This window comes from Neophocaena asiaeorientalis, unplaced genomic scaffold (assembly GCF_003031525.2).
Source record: "Neophocaena asiaeorientalis asiaeorientalis breed wild unplaced genomic scaffold, Neophocaena_asiaeorientalis_V1.1 scaffold72, whole genome shotgun sequence".
Classification (NCBI taxonomy): Eukaryota; Metazoa; Chordata; class Mammalia; order Artiodactyla; family Phocoenidae; genus Neophocaena; species Neophocaena asiaeorientalis.
The window spans coordinates 7,227,253-7,245,637 of record NW_020185336.1 but is presented as its reverse complement, the minus strand read 5'-3'; the positions used below and the strand labels follow the sequence as shown (position 1 = coordinate 7,245,637).

Below are 18,385 nucleotides of genomic sequence, written 5' to 3'. Positions count from 1 at the left end.
TGTGAGTGGAGTATGTACATAAATTATTTGGAATTTTTCTGCCTGAGCGATTCGTGTCTTCTTCCTCACTTATCTATTTATATCAGTATAGATTCACAGGTAGGTGACATGTCAGTCTTGCGCTGTGAGACGTCTCACTCAGGCACTCGGCCCTTCTGCCCAGCACATTGCATTGCTGGCTGTCAGGCTATCAGCCTTCCCCTGGCAAATATGTCAGAATTCTGTTAAGTCCAGCCTAAAACGAGGGCAGAGTTGCTGCTTGAGCAGTTTTAATTTATCCATATAGACTGTTAACCATATGTATATTGCCTAAAACCTTAAAAAAACAACCAAAAATTTTTCTGGACGTCATGCTCCTAACTCCTAACGGGTTGCAAGCGTTATTGTCTTGGTCGTGAAGAAACACACTTCTGGATTTTGTCTGGCATTAGTGTTGAAGCAGCGCCACCGTGTGGTAAATGCAGAAGGGTTGCCGTGTTCTAGAGACCCGTGTCTTTTTCCTGACCGTCGTGGATATCTAGTAGCTAAAGTACTTGAAGAAAAAAATGTTTTGAGTTCTTAAAAGAGAGGCTGATTTCCGACTTTGCCTTTATACATGATTGGGTTTACATAGAAAGTGAACGCTTTAAAGTTAAAATTCCCAGTAGTTATTATTATTTTTGGCACATTAACTTAACTTAAAATTTTTTTTACTTTATTTATGGCTGCTTTGGGTCTTAGTTGCGTCACGAGGGATCTTCGTTGCGGCGCACTGGCTTCTCTCTAGTTGTGGCCTGTGGGTTTTGCCTCTCTAGTTGTGGCGCGTGGGCTCCAGAGCACGTGGGCTCTGTAGTTTGCAGCATGCCGGCTCTCTCATTGAGGTGCACGGGCTCAGTAGTTGTGGCACAGGGACTTAGTTGCCCCAGGGCGTGTGGGATCTCCGTTCCCCCAGCAGGGATCGAACCCGCGTCCCCTCCATTGGAAGGCAGGTTCTTTACTGCTGGACCACCAGGGAAGTCCCCATTAACTTGTAATGCGTATCTTAAGGTAAGCTTTTTTTCTGATTATTCAGAATTGTTTAATAGCTGAGGTATAAAAGTGCAACAGGTTGAAACTCTGAACTTCTGGAGCTTTTATCTTTGGGTGTACGCAGGTTGGGGACTTATTTTGTTTCATTCTTCTTTGGCCAGATGTTTTAAGAAGTTTAAGGCTGTGTGGACATTGGCCAGGGAACCTGCAAGTGCCCACCATGATGTGTGGGAACGGGGGGCTGGGTGGGGATTAGCAGCCCTCTGCCTCCTGCAATGCTTACATCCATAGGAGGAGTTTTCAGAGCGGGAGAGGTGGGGAAGTTGGTGGGATAGTTTAATATGGCCTGCGGTTGACCTGGGTGGGGGGGTTAGGGAGTGCTAAGCTGGAGACTAGTGTGACAGCCCGTTAGAGTTGGTTCTAAAGAAAATCAAGAAGCAGTCACTCTTTTTGTTGTAATAAATCAGTGTGTCATCAGGAATTCCAAATTTAAAAAAAAATTTTAATTTATTTTCTTTATTTTTGGCAGAGTTATTGTGCATGGGCTTTCTCTAGTTGCAGCGAGCGGGGGCTACTCTTCATTGTGGTGCACGGGCTTCTCATTGCCATGGCCTCTCTTGCTGTGGAGCACGGGCTCTAAGCGTGCAGCCTTCATTAGTTGTGACTCGCGGGCTCTAGAGCGCAGGCTCAGCAGTTGTGGCGCACGGGCTCATTTGCTCCGCAGCATGTGGGATCTTCCCCGGCCAGGGCTCGAACCCGGTCCCTTGCATTGGCAGGTGGATTCTTAACCACTGCGCCACCAGGGAAGCCCAGGAATTCCAAATTTAATGTTAATCTTGATCAGCTTTTGAGAGTGAGGTAAAATTGTTGCTTTTGAGGAGAGGGATGGCTATTCACTGGAAAGACCATGAGAGAACTTTCTTAAAAAAAATTGTAATATTTTAAAACTTGATCTAGATTGCTTTACATAGATATATACATACGTAAACATTTATCGAGCTGGACATTTACGATCTGTGTGTTTTAATAAATAAAGTGTATTAACATCCATTATTTAGCTAAAAAAAATTGTTTTTGCTTTGATGGATAAGAAAAGTTCATAAAGAACTTGAACTGCAACTCAGTTAATGTGGCAGCCCTTCCCTCTGCTGTGTCCTAAACCCAAGACACTAGTAGAAAGCTGAACATTGGAGCTGAGAGGGCTGTAACTGTCTCAGTCATTACAGGGGGTGGCAGCTGTGTCGGGAGGAGATGAGCTCTGCCTGTGGCTCGTCATCTGTCTCCTTGTCAGTGATGTCATGGGTTACCTATGTCATCTGTGAGTGCAATTTGTCCTGTTCAACCTCAAAAGAGATAACAGCTAAGCCCCCAAATATCACTTAGCTGCTGCCCTCTTAGGTTCCCGATGTTTTCAAGAGGTATTTCAGATAATGGAAACCACATGCGTTCAAGTGTGAGCTCCTCACCACAGAGGTCAGAGAAGGACGTTTGCCTCAAGCTCACACACCCGGCCTGTCATGGCTCTCTGGGACTATTAGAGGCCACTCGTGTGTGGCCCGACACACCAGCCTCTGACTGTGCATAGCGAGATTGCAGGCTGCCCCTGACCTGAGAGCGTCTCAGAGCAGAGTGCCTCCTCTGTACAGATGCCAGGAATGTGGAGGAGTTCGTTGGGGTTGCTGACAAGTACACAGCGATGACAGTGAGGACTGCAGTAGCACATGGAAGGTTCTAGAATGTGGCTGGGGGGCCAGAAATGAATGATGGCTAGCTTTGTTGGCCAGCTGGGGGCTGTAGGTGACTTGTGGTTGACTTGGAGTTAAGGGATTTTTTTTTTCTCCTTTCTCCCTCCCTCCCTCCTTCTTTCCTTCCGTCTTGAATTCCTTCCAGTGAGCATTTTGAAAGTGAGAGACTGACTTTAACAATGGTCTCTCCAGTGTATAAAACGAGGCTTTCGATGTCTGAGAGCAGCATTTTGTGTACAGATGATAAGTTTCAAATTACTGTTCATTGTATCATAGTTAATTTTAAACGTGGCTTTCCATGGCCTTTAAATTCAACGTTACAAACCTTATGTTTATAGTCTAATTTAAAACCATACATTTAAAACAGCTCATATAACTCAATATCAAAAAAACAATCAACCCAAGAAAATGGGCAGAAGACCTGAATAGATATTTTTCCAAAGAAGACACACTGATGGCCAACAGGCACATGAAAAGATGCTCAACGTCGCTAATTATTAGAGAAATGCCAATCAAAACTACAATGAGGTATCATCTCACACCTGTCGGAATGGCTACGGTCAAAAAGTCTACAAATAATAAATGCTGGAGAAGTTGTGGAGGAAAGGGAACCCTCGTAAACTGTTGGTGGGAATGTAAATTGGTGCAGCCACTATGGAGAACAGTACGAAGGTTCCTTAAAAAGCTTAGAACCATATGGTCCGGCAGTTCCACTCTTGGGCATATATATCTGGAAAAAGCAAAAACTCCAATTTGAAAAGATGCATGCACCCTAACGTTCATAGCAGAACTATTTACAATAGCCAAGACATGGAAACAACCCAGGTGTCCATTAAGAGACAATTGGCTTAAGAAGATGTGAGATACATAGATAAGCAAGAAGGATTTACTGTATAGCACAGGGAACTATATTCAATATCTTGTAATAACCTGTAATGGAATATAATCTGCAAAAAACCTGAATTACTGTGCTGTACACCTGAAACTAGCACAATATTATAAATTGAAGTATAAATACTTCAATTTAAAAGTAATAAAAATAAGAAATATATTGAAGTAAATTTTACTTAAAGCTGAAAATTACCCATTTCAAATAGGAATCATAAAGTTAATCAGTTAGATACTCTGATATGCCACATTTTAAAAACGCTAAAAATTCTTTACTACACATACTCCCTGATTATGCCCAGTGGTGCAAACTTAATCTTAACCGTAACACAGTTGTTTTTATACTTTGGGTTTGACTTCTTTTTTCTTCAGCTCTTCGTTTAATTCTCAACCTTGCTCAGATTGCAGGACCACCAATATTGATCAACGGAGGCAAGGTGAGGTTGGGGCCAGGAACTCATGATCTCAGTATGCCACAGTATTAGGGTTAAGTTTAGCTTCAAGAAAAAAAAACTCAAATACGTAATCGCTTAAACAAGATAAAAATGTGTCTCTCTCTCTCTAGTTAATGGTCCAGAGGTATGTGGCTCGGAGCCTTGGTGAGTTCAAGGTGTCGTCAGGGAACCTAGCTTGGTGCTCATCATTGGTGTTAGTTTCCTGGGGCTACCACAAACTTGGTGGCTTAAAACAACAGAAATTTATTCTCTCACACTTCTGGAGGCCGAAAGTCAGAAATCAAGGTATCAGCAGAATTGCATCCCCTGTGGAGACTAGGGAGAAGCGGTTCCTTGCCTCTTCTAGCTTCTGATGGCTCTAAGTATTCCTTGGTTTGTGGCTGCATCATTCCATTCTCTGTCTCACATGGCCTTCTCTGTGTGTGATGGTCTGATCCCCCTCTGCCTTTCTTTCTTTTTTTTTTTTTTTGTGGTACATGGGCCTCTCACTGTTGTGGCCTCTCCTGCTGCAGAGCACAGGCTCCGGACGCGCAGGCTCAGCGGCCATGGCTCACGGGCCCAGCCTCTCCGCGGCATGTGGGATCCTCCCGGACCGGGGCACGAACCCGTGTCCCCTGCATCGGCAGGCGGACTCTCAACCACTGCGCCACCAGGGAAGCCCTGCCTTTCTTTTATAAGGAGACTTGTGATGATTATTGTGATGGCATTTGGGGCCTACCTGGATAACCCAGAATGATGCTTTCATCTCAGAAATCCTTAACCGCAGCCACATGGACCACTTTTCCAAATGAAGTAATGTGTACAGGTTCTAGGGATTGGGTCCTGGACATACCTTTGGGAGCTGTTATCAGCTTACATTCCCTCTCACCACAAGGTCACCTCAGTGTCCGGTAGGAGTGTTGAGTAGCACCTGGTATGTCAGCGTTTCTGCCAGAAAGGGGCCTCTCCCAGCTGGGTTGGCTCCCTTTAGACAGTCCTTCTTGAAATCCCACCCAACACTCACTTTCCTCTCAGTGGTTGCCGAGAAGGCTAGAAAATGCAGCCTTTTATTCATTTAATGTGCTGTGCTGCTAAAGTATGATTTTTCAAAAAAGCAAAAGTATGACATGTAAATATAAAAAGGTCCTGTGTCAACAGTTTTATTTAGCTCATTCATTAAGGCAGGAACAAGCAAGACATTAAGACCAGTTTAAATGAGAATTTGGATTACAGGGATTTATAGTCTCTGCCAGACAAAATGCATATGCATTGCTATCAGTTTTTTTTGCAATTCGCAGAGCTGTAAAGTAGTTCAGTTGATAGGAAGTCAATCAAGAAGAGTCCACACCTATGGAATGAGAGAGCCCTGGAGAGTCTGCTTTACATAAACAACCCCCAGCACCCCACTGAAGGGATATCCTGTGATCTCTCATTTCTTTCCAGGTATTGGGTACTTTTAAAACAGTGACCAGTTAAAAACCAGGGCTGTCTTATCAAGGTGCAAGGGGATGACAGATGCTGGGGCTGGCCTCTGGTTGGTTCTGCGTCTCGGTGGGTCAGAGATGTTTACCCGGGATAGAAGTTGCGTGCAGTTAGAGTCACTCCACAGCACAGAAAGACACCCTCAGTCAGGCCCACTCTTTTTTAATTTTTTTCGATTTACATAGAACAGAATTATTTTTGCTCTATGAGCTTTGGCAAATACATGGAGTTGTGTAAGCACCACCACGATCGAGCACAGAACCGTTCCCTCTCCTGCCCCTTTGTAGTCAACCCCTACTCCCTGGCAACCACTGATACGTTCTCCAAGACTGTAGTTTGCCTTTTCCAGAATGTCATCTAAATAGAAGCATACATTATACAGCCTTTTGAATGTGGCTTCTTTCACTAAGCATAATACATTTGAAATTCATCCATGTCGTAGCGGCTGTCGATACCTCTTTTTTTTTCCCCAACATATTTTTCTTATCGAAGTATAGTTGATTTACAACGTTGTGTCTTACCGCTTTACTTTTTATTGCTGAGTAGTATTTATTGTGTGGACATACTGTCGTTTATCCATTCACTAGTTGAAGGACATTTGAATAGCTTTCAGGGTTTTTTTTGGTGATTATGAGTAAATGTGTATGCATGTATTGCTATAAATACGTTCATACAGGTTTTTGAGTAAATTTATATTTTCATTTCTCTTGAGTCAATGCGTAGTTGTGGAATTGCTTGGTGATATGTTAAATGTATTAATTTAATTTTATATGAAAATGCCAACTGTTTTCCAAAGTGGTTGTACCATTTTGCATTCCCACCAGCAGTGTAGGAGAGTTCCTATTGATCTGCATCCTCACGAGCAGTTTTTTTTTTTTTTGCGGTACGCGGGCCTCTCACCGTTGTGGCCTCTCCCGTTGCGGAGCACAGGCTCCGAACACACAGGCTCAGTGGCCATGGCTCACGGGCCCAGCCACTCCGCGGCATGTGGGATCCTCCTGGACCGGGGCACGAACCTGTGTCCCCTGCATCAGCAGGCGGACTCTCAACCACTGCACCACCAGGGAAGCCCATCACAAGCAGTTTTTAATCATCAAAAAAAATTTTTTTTTAAATTTTAGCCATTCTACTAGGTGTGTAGTGGTAGCTCATTGTCCTAACTGGATCTTAATGGTCTCAGTGCAAGCTAGTCAGGTTGTAACTAACATCCAAGGATAATCTTTTAACCTAATCTAATTAAGCTCATAAAGTCTCCTCCTATCCAGGGTAACCATTAGAGATATTTCTCTGTATAAACTGTTGGATCCTGCATCTCTCTCACCTTTCCTTGCCCTTGATCTTGGCACCCTGAGCATAGGTAGAAGGATTAACTTTACACAGGATGACTGCCTTTGCAAGTGTGTGTGAGGAAGGAGCTGAGGAGAGTTTCAGGTGTTTCCTTCTGTTGCCGTTATCTTTGTGACATAGGACCCGAGGGTTCCTGCAGAGCGGGAAGGGTGGGGTGTATGTGTGCACCAGAGCTTTGTTTGAAGAGGATGGGCAAGTCTGGACCTGGGCCCTGAGGAGGATGGATTGCTGCTGCGTGAGACACGACTGCTCTTCTCCTGCCCTCTCCAGGGTGGTTTAGGAGCGTCATGGAGCACCTGCCAAAAGGTGAGACCTCTGGATAGACTGGAACTCATGCTCTTTCCTCCCACCCCGTCCCTTCCCCCACAGATCTCCTGCCCTTGGCAAAAAGAATGAATGAGGGTTAGAACAGGATTCCGCAGTAGCCACTGTACTGAATGAATATTTGAAAAAATAACCCCGAATCATAAAAGTTATTAGTTTATAGCAAATACGTATAATTTATTCAAAAAGCAGAAAGGAACTTTTTCTTGTCAAAATTAACCTTTGTGGCACTTTGTGGAAGCCAACAGAAGAGGCGTGGCTTTCTTCCTTCAGCTGCTTCATCCTCAGGCCCAGTTCAGGTCCCGCCTCTTCCCTCTGCTGTTTTCCCCAGTCACTTAACACTGTCCGCTAGGCAGCTCTTTCTGTCTGATCTTCTAATTCGATTGGAAGCTGCCTCAGGGCATAGACACGGTCCTGTATTGCTAACCCCTGTGGTGGATTTCAAGCATGAGTGTCAGAATCATCCCGGTGCTCTGGGGTGGGGCTGAGAATTTGCATTTCTAACAAGATCCCAGGTGATGCTGTTGCTGCCGGTCCAGGGATCACACTTTGAACCCTCAGGGAAAGAAAGTTCTCCAGGGCCCTGCCTCCCTGTTTCTGGGGTCTTTACTTTATCAGGCAGCACAGGGCTCATCTCCTGCTAAATATCAGGAGAACTCCTTCCCCCTTATGGGCTCCTTCCCTAGTTCCTTAGAGAAACTGAAATGATTCCAGGAAGGACTCCGATCTTTCTTCCAGGGACATCTTAGAACCAAAGTTTGTGGTTATGCATTTATTTGTGATGATTTGGTTAGTGCTTCTTACTTGCAAAACAAAACCAACTTCAGGTATTAGATTCTTTATGGTAAATTATAACTACTACCAGTAGTTACAAGACGTGAGGGCTAGAGTTTTCCTCCCTGTAAACTCACTCAGGTATGAATGAAAACAAGGGTCAGATGGCATTCTGCCCATATAGAGGTTTATTAGCAGGCTGGCGCAATGCAGTCATATCGCCTGTTTCATATGCCTGGTAAAGTTCCAGCTCTGTCCTTTCAGAAGGGTCGCTGCCCTGATGGCACCTCGCACTCAGTGTTTACCTGTAGCAAGTATGGCAGCATTTCGTGGACAACATGTTAGTTTTCTACTGTTGCCCTAAGAAATTACTACAAATATATCAGCTTAAAACAACTTGATTATATTAGAGTTTTGTGGGTTGGAAGTCCTGGCACAGTGGGTTCTCTGCTCTGGGTTTCACGAGGCCCAGCTTATGATGTTGCTGGGACTGCATTCCTTTCTGGGGCTCAGGGGATGAAATATTCCCCAACTCATTTGGGCTGGCTGAGTTCAGTGCCACATGACTGTAGGACTGAGGTCCTCATTTCCTTGCTGGCTCTTGGCTAGGTGTCTTTCTCAACTTCTAGAGGCTGGCTGCATTCCTTTGCATGTGGCCCCCTTCCTCCCGTCTTCAAAACGAGCAACATGCCAAGTCCAGAAGGGCTGAATCCTTCTCAGGCTTTGGGTCCCACTGCCTTCTGTCTCATTTCACCTCATACTCTTAACTCAGATTGCACTGACTTGCTACCCTTCTCTCCTTACACAAGGCCCCAGGCCCTTGTAAAAAGGTTTCTGGAAGTTCTGAAAGCCCCCCAGGGGACACATCACATGCATTCATGAGATGAAGACTGACTTCAGTCTTCCTCTTCTGCTTTTAGGGCTTCATGTGATTACATGGGGCCCACTCAGTAATCCAGAATGATCGCTCTAGTTGAAGGTCAGCTGGTTAGTAACCTTAATTCTTTTTTTTTTTTTAATTTATTTTATTTATTTTTATTTTTGGCCGTGTTGGGTCTTCGTTGCTGCGCACAGGCTTTCTCTAGTTGCAGTGAGCGGGGGCTACTCTTCGTTGCGGTGCGCAGGCTCATTGTGGTGGCTTCTCTTGTGGGGCACGGGCTCTAGGTGTGCGGGCTTCAGTAGTTGCAGCACTTTGGGCTCAGTAGTTGTGACTTGCAAGCCCTGGAGCGCAGGCTCAGTAGTTGTGGCGGACAGGTTTACTTGCTCCGCGGCATGTGGGATCTCCCGGACCAGGGCTCGAACCCGTGTCCCCTGCATTGACAGGCGGATTCTTAACCACTGCGCCATGAGGGAAGCCCAGTAACCTTAATTCTTAATCCCACCTGCAGATCCCCTTCACAGTAGTACCTGGATTGTGTTTGATTCAATAATCAGGGCCTGGGAATCTTGGAGTGACATCTTTGGAGTTCTCCCTACCACAGACAGAACTTCAGTTATCCTGACATTTTTGAATCAGAGGCCAAATAATTCCCTGGAATCAGCAGCTGGACCTCCAGCCACTTACTTATCAAGCCTAGGGCACATCTGTGAGGGCCAGCTAGATTTTTATCTGCCTGGGTCATACCTGGGCCAGGGTGCTTCTGTGATATTTCTAGTCTGTCCTCTTTCCTCAAATACCATGAATTCACCGCTGAAAAGAGATTTCCAGCAACCATAATACTAAATAACAAGTCAGTAATTTAACCTGTGTGATATTCCATTTCTAACCTCCAGGGTGCTAATTAGCGAGACGGTGGTGCTGGTTGCTGATAAGGATGGCTAGCTGACCAACTTGGACTTGTGGTGGCCTTAGCTGTTGTGTGTGGCCTTCTGATTAAAGGCTAGTTAACTATTTCAGGAGCCTGTATTCCAGATTAAGACAAGTAATTGCCCTCAGGCAGGAGATTAAAGGCAACTGGACAGACACACATTTATATCGCACTGTTTATGTTGAAGTGTTTTGAAATAAAATTCAGACGATGTGATAAAGACTCTTGTCCCCTCAACTGCGAGCTTCAGGGAAGTGCCGTCACATTCTTGTTGTCACCCTGTGCCTGGCACTCAATGGATGTGCAACAGATACTTGTTGAGTAAATAAGGTGAATGAATGCATTTCCATGCTGTAATACATGAAAACTTAGATAAAGTATAGGAACAGCATGGCAGACAGAGTGCATTGGGAGAAAGTGGAAACATTGCTCAGGGTACTTTGAACTGAGAATTTATTGTATTCATGGTGCTGTAAACATGCACACTGCAAGCTGAGACTTGCAAAACTTTGCCGACATTTATTTTAATGATGCTTTATTGAAAGGGGGATGGCTCCGTTTTGATAGACTATTTTCCTACTAGATTTAAGTGCCTCAATGGCAGTGCACGTTTACATCGCATGGCGCCTGTGCATCACATGAGTAAATAAAGGCTGTCCACCCTTCTCAATGCACTCTTAGCAAAAATAAGGTATTCAAAATAAGAAGCCTTAATGAGAGTAATGTCAGGTAACTTTCGTATTTCGTTACCCATTTTTTCCCTCTTGCCTTCTGCTTTTTTTCTTCCCTAGAATTAACAGTCTGAATTTCCCCAGACCTCACCTGTCTTTGGGTAATGAGGTTCCAGGAGTAATAACTCAGATTACACTGACTTGTTGCCCACCTCTCTTCACACAAGGTCCCAGGCCCTTGTAAACGTGTTTCTGGAAGTTTTGGGAAGCTCCCCAGGGGCACGTCATGTGTTCACGACCAGGGATGCTCTGGCCGCTGGGGCAGCTGGTGCTTCTCTCCCAGAGCCCTGCCCCGCATCAGCTCCCGGTACCCAGGTGTCATTCCCTGGAGCTGAGTCAAGTAGCATTTCGGGGTTTTGTTTACAGCCTCTCTGCTGCTTCTTGTAGGAGAAATCCAAGTGATGGATGGCACACTGTGCTTGAAATTGCCCTCCCCTTGGGCTGAGGCTTTCTGACTGAGTCAGTTCATCATTTGGCTTCTTCTTCCTCAAAGTGAATCTTCCCAAGAGGCTCTCACCCCCCATAGATAGGCTTGTGGGCAGTCCTGGCAGTTCACCTGCCCAGCCTCACCACGGCGTGGGACAAAGTGGTCAGAGGCAAGGCTAGGTTCCCTCCATCCCATAAACTTAGGCTAAGTCTTCCCCTTTCTCAGTCCCAAAGTGCGTGTCTCTCCCTCCCCCAACAATGCTTGCTTTTGGGTGTAGGGGAGAGAGAAGGGCCAGACTTTGGGAGCTCTGTGCAGGTATTGTGCTCTTTAAAAATCCAAGACTTTGATCTGATAGTTTTACCATTTCTTACTGACTATTTAATGACGTTTGCCCTAGTGATAAAGGTACCCCCGCCCTCCCCGCCCCCGCAAAGGAATCCTCTTCCTCATCCTTTTTATTTTTCTCATCTTGTTGTGAACATTTCCCAGTGTGAGATGAAAACTCAGACCAGATACAATCAACAGGAACCTTTACTGTGAAAGTTCAAGATGGTAAAAAAAAAAAAATCTCTAAAATGATTGATAACACAGGAGGGTCACTTTTCATAGTCTTCAGATGTGAAAAATGTAACATCTGCCTTAAATGCAGTAAGTAGCCTCAGGTGTTCTGTGTCCCAAATTTTGCTTTCATATATATATATATATATATATAATTATTTTTAACTGAAACACTCAGAAATGAAAAGTAACCCCTGCCCTTCTCTCTCTCTCACTGCCTAGAGATAAAGCCCAGTTTGGTTTATTTCTGCCATTCCTTTTTAAAAAAATATTCCTTATATGGTCGTTTCTAAGCAGCAAAATAGTCAGCTGTGTGATTAAAATGTCAAAAGGAGTAGGAAAGCTGGCCACTGGGAAAAGCGTATTTGGAGATTTACATAAAGGCAGGAAAGGCACCAGGGAGAAGGCTGAGCTCCAGGTTGGAGACCGATTTGATTGATGGAGATTGCCCCTCCCCCACCTCCAGCTGACACAAGCCCTTCTGTACAGTGCAAGGAGCTTGCAGGAGCTCTTCTGTGCCGGCTGCCTACTGGGTACCTCTGTAACCTCTTTGGGGGCACACTGTATGTTTCTCTTCATCTTGAGAGCCCCCTTCCCCTGTATCACAGAGTAGAGAATGGTGGGCAGAGGAGGTGGGGAATCGGGATGAAGAAAGGGATCCAGAGTATGAACTGAGTGTAATTTATGGTCAAGAACAATCCCCGTTTATCTTAAACCTTGTAAACTGGGCAAGTTGGTGCCCCATCCACAGCCCTAGACCCTGCTCAGACCCTGCCGGAAGGGTGGTCTTCCTTAGAGGTCCCGCCTGTGGTGACCTGTGCTCTGCATACTTGATACCTTTGCTACCAAAGTATGGCCCATGGTCCTGACTATACCTGATAAGTGCATCAAAGTCTGCATCTTGACAAGGCCCCCATGGCATCCTCATGCCCAGTTAAGCTTGAAAAGTGCTTTATACCAGTGTCTTGGGTCCCCAGGAGTGACTGGGTGGCAAGGCCGGTGGGACAAGGAAGCATATTGGCTTCTGGATGAGCGCGTTTTCAAGCTAATACCTGACAGTCTTGGTTTTAAGAGCCTCTTGCCTTAAACAGTTAGGAGCCCGCATACCCTGCTTTCTGGGTAATTATTATTGTAGTATTGGATTCTGGTTAATTTGGGGGGATTAACCTGAGGGTGCTTGGTTTACATAAAGAGGGGAAGTTATTTGAGGTAATTTATTCTTGGGAATGTTGAGCATTTCATTGTAAACAAAAAGCTGTGTGTAGAAAGGTGCTGGGCAGTAGTTTCCCCTGAGTAAGGGTGGTGTTAGGGGGATGGATTTTTCAGTTTTGATCTCTGTTGATAAAGAATTTGGCCACTGCATTTAGAAGGAGTTTTTCATTTCAGTGGCACAGAACTCAGTGTCATTGTGGTTTAATAGTTTAGTGTAAGATCAGTGATTACAATGGGTCTTAAGTGGTGTGGCCTCGGTTGTCTGGTCAGCTGATCACCTCACTAGACCCTGAAGGCCCTTGTTATAGGGCCCCCTATGTAGTAGAAACAGTAGCTCTTCTCTTTCTGGAGGGTGTACCTCCTATTAACCCTGATTCCTCAGGGTTTCCGTTTTAACCTGTTATTGTTGTTTTCTTTTAGGGTAGGGTCTTTCCTTGAGTGATAATTTTAGTTTGTAAGTGAGTACAAGGTACTAAAAAGCTGATTGAAAGGTAGGGTTGGGGTGTGTGTGTGTGTGTGTGTGTAGGGCAGGCTTTACGGTAGCGTGATTGGTCAGGGATCCACCATTTCTTTGAGGGCTTGTCCCCAACTGTTTCTCGTCCCAGGGAGGAATCCTCTAATCTCTTCCTGCTTGGTGTGCAGGCTTGCTGTATGCATTCTCACAGCTGGGGCAGGGGGTGTGGAGAGATGCATCTGGGGCCCACCAGTCCACATGGAGAATTTTTCTTAAGCCCAGTGTTATAGTGTAGCACTCAAGAATTTAGCTGTTGAATCTCCACGGTCTTGGAATTCAGCCTTTCCAGGGGAAAAGCTCTGCTTCCAGGATGAAGGAGGGAATGCTTCCTGGTTTGGGAAGGGGTTCTATGGGTCTTACTCTCCCTTCAATAGATTTCCAACCCATGGTCCTGCGTTCAGCCCTGCCACACCCCTGCCTTCAGAGGTGTCTGCTGTCTGGGAGGCTGAGCCCTTCCTCCCCCGACCCCCAGCCCTAACCTCTTCTGCTGTGTTTCATCCATGCTCCTCGGCAGTCTGTTTCCACTTTCAGAAGTTTGGTTTCTTGCCTGTGGTTGTCTTCTTTTCCCACTGGTCTCTCCTAAATCCCTTTACTGCAGCTTTAATGGTGTTTTGAAAGGGAGTGAGGGCAAATGAGCGTTCATCTGCTGTGTTTAATGGAAAGTGCCCAAAGAGTCTCTAACGAGCGATTGAGGGGGAAAGAAGAAAACCTCTGTAGTTACAAATTTATCTGGTTTTATAGCATTTGAGGTTCAGCTGTTTGTGAAAAGCAATTTAAATAAAAGGATCATGTTGGAGAGCAGTGGTTTATATTCACTTCATAATATTTCAACTCTTAGTAAAAGGGGAGATCAGAGACAAGTGGGCATGAATAAAAGATTTGCTGAATGTATAGCCAAGACCTGTGGATTTGGTGTTGGAAGGTTCCACTGCCCTGGCCTTTTCTAGGATTGCCTGTTTAATGTAGATTTCCTAGTTGGATAAGTGCTGAATGGTGATTCAGTACATGGGCTTCAAACCTGCACAGACCACGAAACCATTTGAATTCCTGCTTTGCCATGTGTGGGCCATGAGCAAATTGTTGCACTGATTTGAGCCTCAGCTTCCTGACCTAAAAATGGGGGAGATAGTGCTTCTCTCCCAAAGTTATTAGGATCGAATGACTTAATATATGTAAGTGCTTAGCCTTGTGTGGTCAGTGAATACAGTTGTATTTACTTTGTTACATTCTAGGTCTCCTTTTGTCTCCAGCCTCACAGGTCGCTATGCCAGGCACTGTGCCAAGTATGGGAACCTGAGAGACCTGCCCTCTGCTTTCAGGATTTTCCCCTTAGAGCTGAACTCTCCCTCATTCATCATTTAGCTCTGGGATGTACTGAGGTCCGAACTGGAGAGGGAGGGAGACCGTATTTGAACCTAGGTCTGCCCAGGTCTAGAGGCTCCACTCTTTTTGTTTTTAAATTAATTTTTATTGGAGTATAGTTGTATACAACATTGTATAGTTACAATGTTGTGTTAGTTTCTTCTGTATGTGCAGCAAAGTGAGTCAGTTATACATACACATATATCCACTCTTTCTTAGATTCTTTTCCCATATGGGTCATTACAGAGCACTGAGTGGAGTTCCCTGTGCTATACTGTAGGTTCTTATTATCTGTTTTATGTATAGTAGTGTGTGTATGTCAATCCCAATCTCCCAATTTATCCCTCGCCCCCTTACCTCTTGGTAACCACAAGTTTGTTTTCTACATCTGTGACTCTATTTCTGTTTTGTAAATAAGTTCATTTGTACCATTTTTTAGATTCCACATATAAGCAATATTGTGATATTTGTCTTTTTCTGTCTGACTTCACTCAGTATGACAATCTCTAGGTCCATCCATGTGGACCATGTAATACATGGCATCCAGGGCATCCATGTATGCAAATGGCATTAGTTTGTTCTTTTTTATGGCTGAGTAATATTCCATTGTGTGTATGTACCACATCTTCTTTATCCATTCTAGAGGCTCTGCTCTTAACACCGTCTCCTTAGTGTTGAGTATTTTGTTTACAGTGAGGGGTTGGCCTCAGTAGAACACAGTTACAGACAAACAGATGGGCATAGATGCTCTCTGAAGGCTCTGGGTGACGTTGAGGTTCACATTCTAACCATTCCTAACAACAGCTGTACATCCATGTGAAATAGCCCACATTTGAAGAGAGTGCTTATCGTTAGAGAACATCTTTGAAGGATGTGTGGTGTAGGTAGATTGGCTGGAAGTAGATCTATTTAGATGGGTTATTACTCTACCCTGAGGAGTTAAGGTGAACAGAATCTTACAGGTACTTCATGAGTGGTGCATGGTTGCTGGTTGGGGCAATGTGAATCACTGGACGATAGTAATAAAAGGCTTTATTAGCTCCCTTGAGTTCTTTAAATGGAGGAGAGCAGATGATGAGAAAAAGGTGCCCTTGATCTCTTTTACCATAGGGAGTAGGTTGGGAACCAAGAGTGTGGAACGGTTCTCGTATTTGTCCATTTCTGCCTGCCCTGTTCAGGCTCTTCTTCCAAGTTGCTGTCTCCTTCACAGCAAATATCTTTGTTTCCCCTCGCCCCCCCAGTCTTTCCCTTCATGCATATTTATATATGGATAAGTGTGTATTTTTGATGAAATCTGAAGTGTATTTTGTGTACTGTTGTATAGCTTACATTTTCCACTTAATTTTCCTTCTCTCCCCGCCCCCCCCCCCAAACCATTTTTTTTCCTTCTCTCCCCCCCCCCCCCCCCCACCCCATTCCACTTTAACCTTTCAAAACATTCCCTTTCTGACAGGGTTAAATCAATTATGAAGACAGCCATATGGTTAAATACTACATTAACCATTTTAGAACCATGATTTCTGAAGTCTGAAATAATACCCCTATCTGTCAAGCCCTATAAGCTTCTTTGATAAGGCAGCCTGTTTTCAGGTGTGGTGCATTATAACTGGCTGGGAATTATTACAGCGTTTTTATAGTAGTGTAGATGCTTTTGCAGTGAACCTTTAGGTGGCAGCACTGTCACCGTAAACCACATTCTGAATAGAATTTCTCGGATGCATAACATGTTTGACACAGAAGGATAATCAGAATCCACCTGACTTACCCCTTCAGTGTGCAGTGGTGGAGCTGAGGACCTGGGAGGGGCAGGGCTGTGGCTCAGGGTTGAGCAGGAGGGAGATCTGTGAACCACTGTCTGGCACTCTGCCTCCACCCTTTCTCTTACTGATGTGAAATGTTGCCTGTCTCTGTGGCATTGTTAAAATCACACTTTAAGTATAAGACAGCCAAGGAAAATAAGAGTCAAGTGGATGATTCTGGACCAAAATGTAATGGGATGTTTGAAAGGACCAGACAGAATAGGCAGTCTTTTTTTTTTTTTTAAGCAGCTTTATTTAGATGTGATTCACATACCGTACAGTTCACTCATTTGAAGTGTACCACTACAGCAGTTTTTAGTATATTCACAAGTTTTTGCACCCGTCACCACAACCTAATTTTAGACCATTTTTATCACCGCAGACCCCTTAGCCATCATCACCCCACAAGCCCGCACATCCTCCAGTCCCTGGCGACCATTCATACTTGTTTCCATAAATTTGCCTGTTCTGGACATTCCATATGAATGGAGTCTTATAACATGTGGTCTTTGGGGACTGGCTCCTTTTACTTAATTTTTTACTTTATTTTTTTTTTTTGGCTGCAACGCGTGGCACGTGGGATCTCAGTTCCCTCCTGACCAGTGATCGAACCCGCGTCCCCTGCATTGGAAGCACGGAGTCTTAGCTACTGGACCGCCAGGGAAGTCCCTGGCTTCTGTTACTTATCAAAATATTTTCAGGCTTTGTCCATGTTATAGCATGAATAAGTACTTCATTTCTTTTTATTGCCCAGTAATGTTACATTGTATGAATATATCACATTTTGTTGTCAGTTGATGGACGTTTGGCTGTTATGAATAATGCTGCTACAAGCATTCATGTACAGATTTTTGTCTGAACATACATTTACATAGAAGTGGATTTGTTGGGCCGTATGATAACTCTGTATGTGTAGACTTCTGGGGAACCACCCAGCTGTTTTCCAAAGCGGCTGCGTGTGTGCTTTGCCACCAGCAACGTGTGAGGTTTCCATTCGTTCTAATTCAGAATTCCAGATTTTCTGATGATAAGTTGGGGATGAAGGGGAAGTGAGAGAGATGATTCTCAGGCTCTCTTGTGTCCCCGAATCGTATGCCGGACTGCCTGTTCTGCCTTTCCGAAGGTAGCCGTGTCAGCTACCAAGAAACCAGCCGGCTTCCCTGCCCCACACAATTGCTTTGCGTCACCAGGCTGATAAAATGCCTGCGGTCTGTGGCCACGCAGAGCATATTGATGTTATAGCCTGGCTGTTTGTAATCCTTGCCTCCTGACTTTGGAGATACCAGCAACCTGATCGTCTTGGTCCCAGTTAGAGAAAAATTCCAAATAAAAAACCCTTCGCCATGAGCCATCCAGGTCTCGACATGTCAAAATCACTTACGTGACATACACCAAAGACGGCTGTAGAGACTGCACAGCAAAAGAGCAGCTTTTGTTTTTGTCAGAGTTTATGTTCTCCAAGCTGGGCTTACAGCCCTTTCTTTGGCAGCCCAGACTGGCCGTTCTTACATCTGTACTGAAATGACTGTGTGTGTGTTCAAGGGAGGGGAAGGGGCTGGCTCTTCCTTTAGGCCTATCTGGGTCCTGGTGAGGACACACACTGTACATTCTGAAGCTTTGTTTGCAGCTGGAAAAAATTAGCCACACTCAGATCTTTCTCACTGCAGGTCCCGTCAGGAAGCCCAAGTATGTGGAAAGCCCCAGAGTGCCTGGAGATACAGTCATAATCCCGTTCCGAGACGTGCCCAAGCCAACAGAGCCCAGTGGAAATGGTAAGAATATGTTTTCAATGATTTTCCCCCCTAAAGATTTTACACCATGACACTCCACTTCTGAATGAAAACTTGAGTGCCTCTTGCAGGAATGCTTTGCTGAACTGAATGTATCTGGGAGGTGGTTTTCCTTGGGCAGTTACAGAGATCTGTTTAGTTAATATAAATTCTTGGGATTATGTACACAGTGTAGGAATAGT

General features: G+C 44.7%; 1 protein-coding gene across 5 annotated transcripts in view; it reads left to right on the top strand.

Annotated features, from left to right (window-relative positions):
- Positions 1 to 18,385, top strand: part of TANC1 (tetratricopeptide repeat, ankyrin repeat and coiled-coil containing 1) — a 230,376-nt gene that overhangs the window by 120,746 nt on the left and 91,245 nt on the right. For all 5 annotated transcript variants that reach the window (XM_024735882.1, XM_024735886.1, XM_024735887.1 and 2 more), the window contains one exon: positions 18,081 to 18,185. In XM_024735882.1, coding sequence (XP_024591650.1) covers positions 18,081 to 18,185 — 105 coding nt within the window. The remainder of the gene's footprint in view (positions 1 to 18,080; positions 18,186 to 18,385) is intronic.